General features: G+C 38.2%; 1 protein-coding gene across 1 annotated transcript; it reads right to left on the bottom strand.

The window, feature by feature from the left end:
• Positions 1–433: 433 nt before the first annotated feature.
• Positions 434–16,178, bottom strand: LOC149023965 (uncharacterized). The gene is made up of 3 exons (XM_089144384.1): positions 15,220–16,178; positions 1,837–2,109; positions 434–1,005 (listed from the first exon to the last, which is right to left on the bottom strand). The coding sequence occupies exons 1-3, from the start codon at positions 15,961–15,963 to the stop codon at positions 739–741; spliced, it is 1,284 nt and encodes a 427-aa protein (XP_089000510.1). The 5' UTR covers positions 15,964–16,178; the 3' UTR covers positions 434–738.
• Between the last annotated feature and the right edge of the window lie 682 nt (positions 16,179–16,860).

Below are 16,860 nucleotides of genomic sequence, written 5' to 3'. Positions count from 1 at the left end.
ACTTTCCTTTTTCTTGGTTGGCAGCCAAGATTTTATTGTATCAGCTTCCCTCTACAAAATAATTCCCAGAACTTGTCTGAAGATACATCCATTTCCAATGTGCAGGAGTCAAATTATACTAACATATGCTAATAAGAAATCAAATTTTCAGGACTTTTGGAAGGGTAATCAAAAAAGAAAAACAAATTACTTCAATGCAAATGCTTCTAAAAGCCAAGGAAGAAAAGAGTCATGCCAAAAAAAAAAAATCAGATAAACCCAAAAAGGAAAAGATGCCAGCATATGAGTGTCCCAAAAAATTTTCAGCAAAACGGAAGATTTTTTATAAAAGAAAAACTATTACAGTAAAATTTCTGGTTCACTATCTTTACAAAGTTTCTATAGAACCACATAATACCTAAAAGTCAATTCTAAGCACCCCAAGAAGAGTAGATAAATTTAAAAGCACTTCATGTTTATTAGCGCAAATTTCAATTCGGAAAAAGTTTCTTAGAATGCGAGAATGATTCTTTCATGTCCTAGAAAGTGTACAACATTATTATTCTCAAACAATGATGCAAATTTGTCAACTTCAAAATGCTACAAGTGCAGAATCCCTCGAATATAAGTTCTATGAATCTCGAATGCTTTAGTCCACTTTCTCTCAAGCTTCGATTGCACAGGGGGAAAAATGCCTAAATGCACCCCCATCCCCAAAAAACCTGGAAAAAAATGCAGACACCCAAAAAAAAGGAGTCCTTATGAGCTACCTTTTTCCAGCTTTTCAGTCTCTTCACGATTCTTCCTTTCTGCTTCCTGAAGCTCTCTTTCTGCATCATCTTCTTCCTCCTTTTGATCAATAGCTTCGAACTCCTTTTCTGCAGCCATGGCCTTCACTAATGGATCTCTCAATTCAGAAACTAACCCACCACCAATCTTGTACTCTTCTTCATCTCCAATGAGAAATAACCGCTGATCAGGTCCACTTGCCATAGGAATGTCAACAGCTAGAAGCTTCATGTCATACTGCAGAAAGAGAATTTATTGAGTCACTGAAGTCAGAACACAACTCTCCCCTCCTCCCCCCCCCCCCCCCCGGCAGAGAAAAAGAAAAGAAAAAAGGAACTACCGATAAAGCTTTAAGAAACACCACCAGGTTGTTAAATCACCACCCTTTACTAATAGCGTTTCGTTCAACTTTTGGAAAAAAATGGTATACAAGGATTGCAATAAAAAAAAATTAACGAAATAAACTCTGTAGGGAAATTCAACAGACTATACTTACTTTTGAATTCCTTTAGGTAAAATATTTAAAAAAGAAAATAAAAAAGAATCAAAAAATCAAAAGTAATGTCCAATGATCCACAAAGAGAAGGCCAATGGACAAACCAACCGAATACTGTGACTCATAGTCCTGGCAACTGCACTTCAAGCCTCGGTAAGCTATCCATGCAATGGCCTTAGCTTTGATAACCAGACCAGAGTGGTTCCTCAAAGCAGATATGACTTAGATGTGGCAAACAATGGTTTACCTCAACCCAGAAAATAGCTATTCTGCATGATTAGAAGGTTTGAACCATCAAGTTTACATTGGGTTCAGTTTGTCAGATTCATCTAGATGTCAAGCTAGGTTGAGTTCCATGATGTCTCCTTCATCAAATGCAAGTGTTCCTTCTATCAAAATACACATTCAAAGTTCAATTCAAATAAGAATAACCAAGAGAATAGATAATTGCAGATATGGTAGAACATAAATAGAAAAATATTGAAATAGGGGTTCATAAAAACAAGAATAACCATTCATCTGTTTTATGCAATAAAGAAACAGCTTAATAGTGGCAAGCATAGAAATATAACCTGCCCCTTTTTCTTCTTGACTTCAATGCTCACAAGGCCTCTTCTTTCTGAACCACGTATTGGGAAAATAAGGAAACACCGCTTGTTCCCAATCCTAGGCTTAAAGTTCTTTAGGCTGAGTCCTCCTCCTGACATTACATATGCTCTCAAATCTGTTCCTGATAGAGGGGCACCCATGACCTCAAGTATCCCAGCAGAAGTGTTTAATTTCGTCATGGCTATTCTATAAACTTTATCAGGGTTGATTGTGTATCTTGACCGAACATATAGGCCCTGAAAATAGAATCAGAAAACAAAACACCATCTTCCAATAAGATAACCCGTTATTGCAAATTACAGGATGTTTTAATTAATAGAACTAAGTGATACATATGTTAAGAGTGTCAAAAAAATAAAATCAATAAATAAATAAAACAAAATAAAAGCAGAGCATTCAGCACAAATGTATCCATGATCTGCCATAACATGTTCCCACAAGGATGGTATGAGGTGGAGGGACTGATGGTTTTCTCCTTGTTTTCCAAACTTCGTTCCTTGCTTCACTTACCCTAAGTATCTGTTTCCATGGTGTTTTCATTGCTTGCTTTAGCTATGCCATTAGCAACTTTTACAAACTTCACGTAGTTCAAATAACTGGTCGGGAAAATGCCGTTTCAGGACCAGTTTATTACTGAGCCACTAGAAGTGATAGGTCCAACTCCTCATTGGCATGATATTTTCATTTTAGGTTGTATACTACCAGTGAGAGATAAAGACTACAGGTATACACTACAGTCACACTAGAATTGAACAATTAAAAACCATATTGCATATCAAGGGGCACTTTTTGAAGGAAAAGATTTGAAAACTCAGAAAATTAGGGAGGACTTAGAAATGTTCCTCAAATGATAAAATTTGATGGTTCCTCTACAAATTGTATGCAAGACAAACCAATGCCGGCATATGACACATTATATCAAGTTTCAATACTATTGGAGACCGATACAAGCCAACGCAAAATATAAGTATCAAGAACAATAGAGTAACACATTGATACACAATTCATCAAAACCCGAAAGTCCCATTTTAAAGATAAAACTTATCTGATTATTTGGCCAAAACCAAAATGGATCTTTTTGCACTAGAAAAATGACATAGGATGGATTATTAAAGAGGCAAAATTTGCATTTAAGCTCATTGTAGTTAAATCAGATATAGAATATATGCTCAAAATCTGATTCTTCTTCTTGAGATTCCCCTTTTTTCTCTTCTCTTCTCTTTCTCTTCTCTTCTCTTCTGTTTTTTTTTTTTTTTGGGGGGGGGGGGGGGGGGGGGAGAGGCTTGCCGTTGCTGACTATCACATCTAAACTGGAAAACTGAACCAGAGGTATAATATTTTGTATGACCTATGTTCTAGTGCATACCCAGTGCACAGGGCTCTCACCACTACAGGCTCTGCAGAGGGTCATTCCATATATTCGTTCCTAACAACTTATTATCAATAGGTAGATGCTACTGCAGTTCTGTTTAATATGTTATTAATATAGTAGAGGAGAAGTATGGTTAATCTGTGTAAACTTAATTCACATAGCCCAGTACCCAGTACAAATGTTTATATTTACATATTACTTGATTCAGCCCTTTAGGTATCACTTTAAGCTAGTATCATAAGATGCAAATAGATGTGCTTTTTTCCCCCAAATGCTCTTGTTTAATTGTTTCCTATTATTTGTTAGTAAATCACATAGATGTTGTAAAGACAGAGATACCTAACACTGGTTGGATACTTAAAAATCATTATTTACTGTTAATTATTAAGCACAACTCTTAAAACACACTTGTTTTGCATTCATCATTAGTATATCCATGTGTATCAAAGCGTACCAAGCGTCTTCTAGATGTCTCGAAGACATCTCCAAAACAAACTCTTCAATACACTGTCTAACAAAACAGCACCTAATACTCGACACCTTGAGTGCCACTGACATGAAAACTGTCCTACCATCTCAAAGAGGAAGGAAATCTTTTCAATAGCCATGCATCCCAACTATGTGTCTTAACAGCATAATGAGAAACTCAAATTCCGAGCTACGCACCAATATCGCACATGGATCTCACCACTTCTCTTAAGGTTATCTTAGGCCTGCCCCTAGCTCTTCTAATTCCTTCAATCTAGATTATATCACTTCTTCATACAGGGGCATTTACAAGCCTCCATTGAACATGGTCATGCCACACACACACACTAGAGTGGAGTTGCGACTAAGACAGTTATTTTGTGGCTTACCAAAGCAAAAAAAAATTGGAAAAGAAAGGGGGGGGGGAAATCAGCAAAGAACCTTGTTGGAATAGAACTTTGCCTAAGCAAGAGGGCCGTTGAAGTGAAGCTAGTTGCCGGAGAAGAGATATGGGGATGTCGGACAATGGAAGGAAGGTCAAGAGTTGAGAGGAATAGCGAAAAGGTTTTTAGGTTACTAGTGTATCGTGCATGGTAGGAAATATCAGTGAAATATCGCCAAAACTAGGCAACATTTAATCGTGTTGCTACCTAGCGACATGAAACATGGGTTGAAAACGAAAAGTCCCAAATTTTGGTAATTTCACAGAAAGGTTTCGGAAATTTCGTTGAAATCTCGAAAATTCCAGTGAAATTTTGAAAAGTTCACGGGGTTGTACCATAAAGGGCTTATAATATGGTGGACCATATGGTGGTTCATTTGTTGATTGTAGTAGCATGCCTCCATGAGTATAGAGATGGATTAGGTGCATCATTTGTGACTCCATCTTTGGATATCCATTAGGACCAGCACAACCGGTTATGCCAATGATGAACTATATGGATAACTTTATCCATACCATGTCATGGCATACTTATGTCCAATATTCAGAGTACTCCTTCACAACCCAGGGGATGGGTCCAACACGATACATACTTGTATATTGAATTCTACTTGTACATGTTGTTGCATTTTAATGAAAACCTTAGTGTCCTCTTGCATAATATTCATATTTAGATTGGTTAAAATTCATGTTCCCGACTTCTAGTTTTGCCCGCATACAGCCAAGCATGTGCTAATCAATAACACCACTTTAGGTTAGGTTTTAGGTAAAATACCACTCCTAATTGTTTATTAGCCTCAAATTAGGCTAGATGCCAAAAACCAGCCCAAAATGACCCCAAATACCACCCGAAACTGGGGGGGCGAAATCCCACAGAAACATTCCCAAATTTCAGTGAAATTTTTGTGGAGTTCCGGCGAAATTTCATACCTTGGTATCATGCGAAGTGAAAAAGGTAATGTTTTTATTTTATTTTTTATTTTTTTCCAATATGTAAGCGATCCCATGTATGATGTAAGTAGGAATCCTCCCCCTAGCCAAGCCCCTAAATTGGGCCCTAAAGCCCAACCAAAGTGGTGCATCTAGTGGGCTGGCCGAACCCTACTAGGGGTATAATGGTCGTTTTCACACTTATTTTGTTAATTATTTTATTCCAATAGTTTTTGTTTTATTTTTGTGAGACCAAATATGATTTTACTTCTTTATTTGAATTAATTGAGTCCTAGTTAAAGTTGGAATGCCATTAGGAATCTACTCCCTTTGGATAGTATTCTCATACAAGTAAGTTTCTTTTATTTATGGCTCTTATTTAATTAAGTTGTAAAGGGGATCCTAGGCTATAAAAGATTCCCTAGTTGAGTCAAGTTTTATTTCCTGATGAGTCTAAGTCTTTCCCTCCAATTGTAAGGCTATAAATAGCCCACCCATCTCGTTGTAAAGAGGAGTGGAATTGAATACAAGAATCTGAATTTGAGGGAATTGAGTCATGGTCTTCTTGGGAGGGCCACGGTGGGGTAATGGATCATCTTCTTCAAAGCTTCTTCAAGTTCTTGCAGCAGTCAACAACTAACAGCGGCCTCTTCAAGTAAATACAGCAGCCCAGCCCCCTTCCCCCTCTATATTCCTTACCCGATACCCTACCCCTTTCTTCTGCAAGCTCCCCCACCCCAACCCTCCCCCATCCCAGCGGCTGCCCCAACAGCCTCCTCCACCCCTGCAACAACTGCAAAACCCCTCCGCTTCCCTTCCTACAACCCAAGGAAGCACCCCCACACTCCCCCATACCCTGCAGCACCCTCTCCCCTCCCCTTTCTCCCATTCAGCCCCCTCTCTTCTTCTTCTATTTCTTGCGACAGATCTGAAAAACGGAATAGAAAAGAAGAAAAGAAGAAAAGAAGAAAAGAAAGAAAGAGAAAAGAAAAGAGAGAAAACAAGAAAGTACCCAAGAATTTACCAAGATCCCAAGAATCCTTCCCAAGAACCATTCCCACACCTAAAGATTCCACCCATAACATTCCAAAACCCTTCCGAACCTATTCACCACTTTTGATTGGGTATCTCAAAAAGCATCCCATAGGGATTTGTTAAAACCCTAACTGTCCCAAAACCAACCCATAACAAATTTGCCCATCACTAACTTGTTCCAAAGATCCTCCATAAATCCTAATCTCATTATCATCTCAATTCCTGCAACCCACTTAGATACTGTTAATCCCAATCTTTATCCAAACCCTAAATTTCCCAGTCTTAACCATTCCATCTAGGTTTGTTAAATCTCCCATTCCCAGGTTTGATAATTACTTTGCTGGCTCACAAGAGTAAAGGATTCTGGAAGGCTAACCATAATTTTAGGGACACAATCTCAAAAACCCTAACCCTAGAATCATGGTTACATCAATGTACCTACAATACATAGGAGTTTCGATACATCATCCAACTACTATAGTTAGATTACCATCTACATTACCAGCCTTTGATTTAGCATATTTGTGTTAAAAAATCAAACATTAAAAATAATAATAATAAGTTGAGTAAGGCGGGCACCTTGGCTTCCAAGGCATCACCTCACCTTAACTCTCAAGGCCCCCCCCCCTCCTTATGCATGTCACTTGAGGTGAGGCTTACCTTACACTACTACAACCCTCCTGAATGCCTAGGTGACGCCTTGACAACTATGATGGACAATAGTCATGTGAGTAAATAATGATCTCAAGCAAGCAAATGACAGCTTGCTACCCAGTCTTCAGATCCCCTGATAATACAATGCTTTCATACCAACCCCACATTTGATCACTAAAGGTCCATTCCCCCAAAGGTTATTTAAGGGGTATAGAGGGATTAACCTTGTTTTGCTATTACTCTTTCACTTTAGTGAAATTCCCCTTGCACATATCCAAATCATACCCACCTCTAAATGTCACCCTAAAATTCAATGCACTTTCATATGTACCTTCAACAGATTGTTCATAGATCCTCAACTAGCTTTAAATAATTTATTCCTGTAGCCTACTTATGCAATCAACAAGCCCCGAATCCTAAGTATGTGTTGTCCTGCATCAGACTAGATCCACTTGGTGAGGCGACTGGTTATTTACCACCAAGTCTGCATCATTAAAAAGTCCGAATAATATACTGCAAACAGAGGAGACTGGTTATTTACCACCGAGTCTGCATCATTAAAAAGTCTAAATAATAAACTGCAAACAAACATCACCTGTTCCAACAGTATACCAAAGCCAAAATATGGAGAGGATGGAAGAGCTACCTGCCAACCCAAGACTATATTTGAGGTTGAATCCTTCAGGTTGAAGACTCAATGACCTGCTTGCACTTTCAACTTACAAATTTCTAGCATCCTAATATCTTTATTATGAAAATCTTTCCCATTTATGCCTACCCAGAATCCATAGAGATAGACAAAGAAAGAAAATATCTAGAAGCCGAAAACTTTTGGCGCATGATATTGATCAAGTAGCAAACCATTTATCGGTAACCTTGTGAAATAATGAAATTTTGATTACTCATTCCAAAGACAGGAAATGGCTAATTTTGTAATTGAGCATTTCCTTATGGAGACAAGTGTCACCAGTCCCAAGTGATAACCAGTTCACACAGGGATCATAATATTCAAATCAGCAAAATTAAATACATTGAAAGGTTTTCATGCTTGAAGGAAATTTTAGCAAAATGAAATAAAAAATGAGCAACCAAGTAACTGAAGAATAGGATAAGCATGAAATGAGAGTCGAATTACAATAACTTGACCGAGATCTCGATCCGCCCACTAGTTTAAACTTTAAAATCCCACATTTCAAGCGAGACAGGTCAAGATCTCGACACTACTCGCCAACAGCTTCCCAAGTTCATTTTGCCTGATTTTTGCTTCCACTTGCCGCCAACTTCCCTAAGCCACAACAGTTATTCATGGGCCCAAACCCAAACTACAAAGAAAATCCCAAGGCCTAAAGTGATATGAAGTCCTCAGCAGTAGAATGTGAAGCATGAGCCATACCCAACACTTCTGTTATGAACTTTGGTTTATATTGAACTTATGATGATTTTATTATTGTATTCTCGAGAGTCGAGAACATGATGTTCTATTGTACCCATATGGATGCACTTTTGTTGGTATTTGTTGGATTCTATTAGGAGTCTAATAAGAGTTTGTATAGGAGTTAAATTAGAGTTTGCATTCATGTAAACTTCTATTCCTTGTAATAGTCTACTTTCCACTTTATTATAAATAAAGGGCTTGAGATCATGGATCAATAAGCCATTCTACTACAATCGTTTCTTTCAACATGGCATCAGAGCCTAAATTCGATTAGGATCTTTTTCTTCTCTTTCCTTTTTTTTCTCTACACTATCTTTTTTCGTTCTTCAGTTACTGCTGCAAATTCGATTGGGTTTTTTTCTTCTCGTTCTTCACGCACTATCTTTTCTGTTGCAAGAAGACCACAGAAAAAAAAATATCGAAGAAGAGAAGAACCATCACTGCTGGTTCTAACCCATCGACCTTCTTTTCTTTCTTCTTTTCTGGCAATTCCGTCCTTTTTTCTCTATTTGTTCTTTGTTCCGCTGCACTACATAGGTTCGATTCGGGAAGGCCAAGAAAAGAAAAAAAAAAGGGGAAAGAAGAAGAACAAGAACCGATTCACAGACTGCTTCCTACTGTTTCGCTGCTTCTTTTGATTAGAAGAGAAAACACATCGCACACTGTTGAAGCTCCTAATTTTTTCAAACCCATCGCCTTTTTTTCTGGCAGTTCAAGTTCTGCTGCACTGAGCTCGATTAGAAATGACCAAGAACAAAAAAAAAAGGAAAGAAGAGCAGAAGAACTCCGCAAACCCATCTTCTTCTATCTTCTTCTTCTGAGTTTCGATCGATCGCTGCTCCTCTACCATCACCTCTGCCATCAAACCAGGTAAGTCTTCAATTTTTTCAGGTGTGAGCGTGTGAGGAAGAAGATATCGTTGGTTATTTTATTTGGTTGGTTTTTTGGGTTCAACCTCTGGTTCGGTTTTTAGCTTGGTTTGGTTCGGTTCTTGGCTCATTATCCAAAATAGACAAACCATATTTTTCCTTTTTGTCTCTCGGGTTCTATTAGCCAAAAACCAGTAGACTAGACCAGATTTTTTCTCTAGTTCTAAAAAAAAAAAAAAAAAAAAAAAAAAAAAGGGAGAAAATTTCTCTAAGTTGTTTGGCTATTGCATTCTGCGACGTTTCTGTTACTTCGAAAGGGTGAAGATTGAAGAACTGCAGATAATTTTATCAACACATGACAACTATTGATGATACTACTGCTCCCACTGGATCCGAATATTTTTCCACTTTTCATTCTCTTTCGGTAAGATTTGACGACACAAATTACTTGATCTGGTCTTGATCTGCTTACCTGACTATTGCTGGAAGAGGACTAGTTGGATACATTACGGGCACTACTATCAAACCCACTACCGCAGGTGTTTTACAAGATAAATGGATATCAAACGACTCTCTTATTATGTCATTCCTTTTGAATTCCATGCATCCAAATATTGCCCGGGGTTACCTATTACTTGATACTACAGCCCAAATCTAGAAGGCTACTACTGAAACATATGGACAGTTGGGGAATGATGCACAGGTTTATGAGCTACGAAAAAAGCTTCATGAAACTACCCAAAAGGAACTAACTGTGGCCCACTATAATGCTGAGTTGCGATCTCTTTGGCAAGAGTTGGATCATTATGGGGATTATCACCCCACTAATCCAGATGATGTGGCGACATATAAGAAGTACATTGATAAGATTCGAGTATATGACTTCTTGGCAGGTTTGAACGTGGAGTACGATCAGATCAGAGTGCAAGTCTTAAGTCGTTCTCCCTTTCCTACACTAGATTCGTCTTATGCTCTTGTTCAGTGTGAGGAAAGTCGTCGATTAGTCATGCTTCATACTCCTATTATGGAGAAATCAGCTTTACAGTCTGTTCGCACTAAATCTGATCCGGCTAAGGAGATTGTCAAGTGTGAGCACTGTCACAAACCATATCATACCAAGGAAAATTGTTGGAAACTGCATGGGAAGCCTTGATTTTGAGCAAAAACGAGCACAAAGACAGGGAAAACCAAAGACTAATCTTTCTGAGACAGTTTCTACCATACCCTCTGCAGACGTTGGTTTTTCACAGGAGGAGTTCGCTACTCTGCGACGTATTCTGCAGTCTTCTACTGCCGGTACAGCCTCGACCACTGCTTCCTCTACTACCCCTACCAACTCCTACCTAGCTACTTCAGGATCTGGGGAAGGAGATTGGTCGTGGTAAATGGACTTTATTTGCTCGAGCCGATTGGAGAATCTACTTCTGCTTTAACTACATCTTTTAATCCGGTCCATTCGGTAATATCAGACCTTCATTAGTGGCACCGTAGGCTCGGTCAACCCCCTTTCAAATTTTGTCATTTTCTCTAGATTTGGTTTCCTGATACTTTTATCTTACCATTACAATTTCTTCCTTTCCAAGTTTCCCCATTGGAATTTCCTTTGTTATTATCTTCCCACGTGTAACGCTACACGTGAGGGGGAGATTGAAGATGTCTACAATTCAAAACCTTTCATGTAGACTTCCTTATGTAGAATTTGATCTTTGTTACCTTTGAAAGTTTGTCCCTTACCTTCGCAATCTTCCAATTTGGAGATCTAACATTGCTATAGAACTATCTTTTTGACTGTGCAGAACTTGATCTCTATTAACCCTGAAGATTTGCCCCTTAACTTGACATCTTCCCTTCGGAGATCTAACCTTGCAAAAGACTTGTCGTTTGACCTTTGCAGAACTTGATCTCTATTACCTTTGGAGATTGTCACTTATCTTGACAAATTTTCCCCTACCTTTGGAGATTGTCCTTTGGCAAACTTTCCCTTTAAAGATCTAACATTGCTACAAATCAAAACTTTCACTTTGGCTGTTTTACCCTAGCTATTGTTACCCCAAAAATATATTTTCCCTCAGATGTGTGCAGAAATTTAGTCTTCTCAACATTTGAAGATTCTCCTTTTTTACTTGGGCGTTTTTCGTGGAGACATAAAGTTGCAATAAAGATGAGGACAAATCAAATGGAAGTCTATAAGGCAGACATAATCTATAAGTTTGAAGATCAAATTGCAGATGTTTACCTGGACAGATGTTATATACTTTTTTTGTCAAGTTGGACATGTGTGATATCCATGCCTCAACTTGAGGGGGAGTGTTGGATTCTATTAGGAGTCTAATAAGAGTTTGTATAGGAGTTAAATTAGAGTTTGCATTCATGTAAACTTCTATTCCTTGTAATAGTCTACTTTCCACTTTATTTAAATAAAGGGCTTGAGATCATGGATCAATAAGCCATTCTACTACAATCGTTTCTTTCAACAGTATTTTAGTTAATGTATCTTATCACTTGCATCTCATTTATATGTCCTAATGGTTCTATATTTCATTTTTTATAACATTGCATGTTCAATCCTACATCATTTTGATTTCAAACTAAGGGTCGAGTTAGAAATCATACTTAAGGTTGTTTTCTCACAAATATAAGGCCACTAGTGTGTTCAAAAGGCCCAAATAGGCTAAATACCAACTTTGAACCCAATCTAACCCTTAAACCCCCCCCCCCAACATGGGCCCTTTAGTTCACTTGAGTTGGACGGGAAAAAAATACCTAATCTCGAGCGAGATCTCATTTTTCTCAAGGGCAAAATTGCCTTTGAGCGAGATCTGGTACCGTGAGGGTATGGCAGTCTCTCCAAAGCTCAAGTGTATCACCCAGAGCCTCCCACCCTACACTCTCAAAGAGCAAAACATAGAACATATTTTTTTCCTAAATCTCATTAACTAAATTTGTGCAATGCCATATCCTCTTTACAAGCTTATGTAGAAAGGTCCAAAACATAGGTTCAAACACTAAAAAGGAAAGGCCTAACCTGCACTTTAACTTATAGGGTAACATAAATTGACTAAAAAAAGAAACCAAATAATGAAAAAAACTGAGTGAAAACAGCTTCCTAACTAAAGGTAGGAAGTAAATCTTGTCTTATTAATTTCCAACCTTTTTTTAAGTTCACCAAATTGGACCGCAGAGATCAAAATAACTAAAAGAGTGTATTAAAGTGGACTCAATAGCTAGTAGCAAAGATAAATATGTTAAGAAGGATGTGTGGAAAAACAAGAATGGACAAAATATTAGACAAATGTATCATAACAGACTTGCAAGAAACCCTAATGAATGAGAAGCTCCAAGAGAGAAGCTGATGTAACTTGGCCCTAGACAGCCCAAGAAGAACCAAAAAGGGCCCAAGCCCACTCGAAATAGAAGCCAGCTGAGGGGCATTTGGTCATTTTCCTTGCCCCCCCCCCCCCCACCTTTAAGCTCAATATGGGTCTAGAGAGAAACCCCTCAATCCAAGGGTCATGGATTTATTTTTAAATTTTTTGTTCAAGTAGTTTGAGAGTTATAATCCATTTTAAACCGTATTGAATTACTTAGTTATGGATAAGATAAGATTTATTATCCAAAAGAGTTCTTATCTTTTATGAGTTTGCTTTTAAGTCAAAGTTGTCTTCATTTAAAGAGTCCTTGTAATGAGGTGAGGGTATCCTAAACTATAAAGAAGACCCACCTAGAGTCCAATTCTTAAGTTAATTAGAGTCCAAATTAAAGAGTTAGGTCAGTAGTTTGAACCTTATTACTTAAGGAATCCCAAGTTGAGTTCAAGTGTCATGTAATATGGCTATAAATAGCCTCTTTATTTCTGAATACAGTAGGTTGGATTATTTGAACAAATCAAAGGCTTGGGCCATGGGAAAGGAAAACCCTTGCAGCCTGGGCTGGAGAGTAATTCTCAAGTTCAATTCTGTACAACAACAACAATAAGCCTTGTCCCAACTAAATGGGGTTGGCTACATGGATTATTGCCCTCCAATCAGTTCTGTTCGAGGCCATGCTAGATACAAGGCCTAAGCTATACATATCCTTTCTCACCACTTCTCCTAAGGTAATCTTAGGTCTATGCCTAGCTCTTCTAGTTCCTTCAATATGGATTATATCACTTCTCCGTACAGGGGCATTTATAGGTCTCCGTTGAACGTGGCCGTGCCACCTCAAACGACTTTCTCGAAGCTTATCACTTATGGGAGCAACTCCCAGACCAACTCTAATTTGATCATTTCTTATCTTATCCATCCTAGTTTTGCCACTCATCCATCTTAGCATCCTCATTTCTGTTACACTGAGCTTATCTATATGATTCTTTTTAACAGCCCAACACTCTGCACCGTACATCATAGCTGTTCGAACAACGATTCTATAAAATTTTCCTTTAAGCTTTAATGGAATACGCCGATCACATAAGACCCCGGCCGCACCTCTCCACTTCATCCACCCTATTTTAATTCTTTGGGAAACCTCATCCTCTAAATCACCTATTTTACTTATGATTGAACCTAGGTACCTAAAACAATCACTCTGAAGAATCTCTTTATCGTTAAGTATCACCGCCTCATCATCTGCCTGATCATGACTAAAGTTACAAACTAGATATTCTGTCTTCGATCTACTAAGTTTAAAGCCTTTTGATTCCAAAGCTACTCTCCATGATTCTAATTTGGTATTAATCCTCACTTGGGTCTCATCAATCAACACAATATCATTCGCAAAAAGCATACACCAGGGGACCTCATCTTGAATGTCTTTGGTTAATTCATTCAGTTCTGTAATTCAACAAATTCCAGCAATCATCCAACTTCCACAGTATTGCACACACAAATCCCAGCAGCCAAGTAAATTGAAGATCAACCCCACCCCCATCGCATCTTCCCTCTCTCACTTCCCCTTCAGTTCCAGCTAGCTCCCAGCCTTTCCCTGACCTCTCCATCACCCGCAAGGCACCCCTGCCTCCTCCCCTGTTCTGTGCATTGCAGAAACATCATCCCATACACCCGCAGGCCTTTGAACCCTTCCCCTTTGCTGTTTCAGACATTTAAGCACCCTCCCACCTTCCTACAACACTACTAGTCCCTTTCCCCTGCCTGTCCAGCCTTGTGAGCCACCTCCTAACTCCCTTTTTCCCATTTGTTCCGCTGTTTTCTTGCAAATTTCTGATAAACAGAAAATTTCAGAAATTCTGCAACTGTTTATAAAACTTTTGAGATCTGAAAACCTAAATTCTGCTACCATCCAGACCCAATTGTGCTGGTTCTTATTTAATGGGATCCTGCAGGATCTAACCGAGACCCTGGGTTACACCAGAAGCATAAGGTGGTATTTTTATATTCAATGGAGCCCTAGGATGCTCATGTAAGGAGGAGTACAATTCTGATAAAGGGACTAAAGAGCTAAGGTAAAGCCTATTGGAAGGCAAGTATCCATGTAGCAGACCTCATTTAGCTGCTCCTGATGTGCTGGTTGTGCCTCCTTCTCTATCTTTCATGTAGCATTTCAAATTTTTTTAAATCATCTTCTCCTTCCACACTCCTCTTTTCCAATTTTTTTTTTTTTTTTTTTCATTTTTTCAATTTCAACTAGGTTTTCCTTGCCTTGTTTTGTTTGGATCCATCTAGCAAACCCCATCAACAGTTGCTGTTCCAAATACAAAGAAAACCATCGGTAAAAAACCAATACCTACAAAACCCAACTGAAAACTTATTTTCAATAAAATAAGTCCTTTATGCACATCATTTTCTCTTTTATAAGTTTGCGTAACAATTGCATAAAAGGATGTTTTAGTGTCATACGATGACTGTTTCATCACGGCTAATCTAACTACTGTTTCATCACAGCTAACCTAAGTTTAACAATGACCACGTGATCAGTAAAACCATGTCTGTTGGCTTGGGTTTATACGGTCGTCATGTACGCACACTGACCCAGAACTCAATTTTATTAGAGAACTTGAAGCAAATTTTCCTGTGCTCCAGCACTTTAGTGAGTGATTCACAGTTTGATTTTATCCCACCTAAACCAGAGAAACAGAACTTGCTAGAAACAACCAAAGGCATTACATTGAAGGAAGATAGCAAATTGAACATCTGGAAAACTCACAGAGAACGCAACAATGGAAGCTGAAAGGGCAAGGAAGCCGTACTTCGCCATGCCTTCGGACAGCCCCACAAACGTATTTGCGATTCCAAACATAACTCTCCACAATAGAATGCAAAACGCAAGACCTGCTGCTCCCACCAGCAACATGAAATTCCTCTTCCACAAAGCCTCAATTTGTAATCCAACAGCCTCTCGATACCGTGTGATAGTTGACGAGATAGCCGAGAAGGGCTTATCGACCACTGTTTTCGCAAAATTGCCATTGAGCTTAGTGAAATCCGGACTCTTGAAAGAGATATACCTAGACCCCAATGAATTCCTCTTAAGCATACTAAACCCCAAGCTTCCAGACGATACTCCTTGAAGCTTCGAGTTGATCTTGGGGCTTAGAGGTCTCAAGTTTGAAAACCCATTCTGGAAAACTCTTGATGAGTAGTACCTCAGAGGATTCCCACTCGATACAGAATGTGATTGATGCTTTGCAGAGATGACACGAGAAAATAGACCCCCTGATGATGTGGCTTTGGAAGAATTACCATGGAGATACAGTTCCGAATGGGTTTCAGATACAAGATTTCTTAGATTTGAGAACCTAGATTGGAAAATTGCAGTAGAGTCACCTGGAATGGAACTTCCATGGTATAAATTTTGCTTGGGGGAGAAAATTGATGTGGTTTTTGAGGGGAATCGATTAGAATATAGTCTGCAAAGACCTTTAGTAATTCTACTCGAGGGTTCTGCCATAAAGACTTCGATCGACAGAAAACGAAATAGATCAATGAGAAATGGGCACTCAGAAGGAAAGCATTCGAAGACTAACGATGTAGAAGAGGAGAAGAGGAAAACTTTTCACTTCTTCACTGCATTTGACCATGTCTAAATGCCACCATGGTGAGCCTGCCAATGCTTCTGCAGACACAAAACCCGTTTGGCTCCTTTGAAAATGACAGATTACCAAAAAAAAATTGAACACATGAAATGATGAAATGTGAAAGAGAAAATTAAAGGAAAATCACTCTTTTCTTATTTATTTTTATTTTTTTTGGGTAAATCTCTTTTCTTAATTTCTGTTTTAGGACAATGGGAAAACTACATGATTATCAAAATTAGCACAAACTGATTTTGGGCTTAGAAAACTAACTAATAGAGTGATTTTTTATTTATTTTAAATATTTTTTACTCTTAAAATTAATTATACTAACACATTACACAACCATTGTCAATAAGACAATGAAAAAAAAAACAAAGGAGGCGTTGAAGTTTGCAACAAGAAGATTGTAAGTATGGTTAATTTTAGGTAGACCGAAGGTCTATTTTGGGCTTTTAGGCAATTAATTTGTTAATTAAAACAATGAATGACTACTTTAATAAAGAGAAGTCCAAAAGTTGTTAATCATGTAATTTTTCATAGGATTATGGAAGAGAAAATTACTTGCATGTCCTTGATCTTTTTTTTCGGAAAAACCAAATAAGATTTTTAAGTTTTTTTAATCCAAAAAGGGATACATTGTGCATTGTCTCGGTTGTGTAATGTTCAAAAAAAAATATTAACAATTTAAGACACATAGTTAATAACCACATGATTTCAATTGATTTTTTTTTTTAATGACTAAACTGCCTTTATGTCATTTCATTTCATTT

Source organism: Hakea prostrata, chromosome 2 (assembly GCF_041222555.1).
Source record: "Hakea prostrata isolate BN-2017 chromosome 2, UWA_Hpros_2, whole genome shotgun sequence".
Taxonomy (NCBI): domain Eukaryota; kingdom Viridiplantae; phylum Streptophyta; class Magnoliopsida; order Proteales; family Proteaceae; genus Hakea; species Hakea prostrata.
The sequence above is the reverse complement of the archived record's forward strand: the minus strand, read 5'-3'. Positions and strand labels throughout refer to the sequence as shown.

Excerpts from the sequence above, each read along its gene's own strand:
- LOC149023965 (XM_089144384.1), bottom strand. The coding sequence starts at position 15,963 with ATGGCAGAACCCTCGAGTAGAATTACTAAAGGTCTTTGCAGACTATAT. Across the intron at positions 2,110-15,219 it reads CTTCCATTGTTGCGTTCTCT|GGCCTATATGTTCGGTCAAG; the intron begins GTGAGTTTTCCA and ends TTCTATTTTCAG. Across the intron at positions 1,006-1,836 it reads TCAAGAAGAAAAAGGGGCAG|TATGACATGAAGCTTCTAGC; the intron begins GTTATATTTCTA and ends CTCTTTCTGCAG.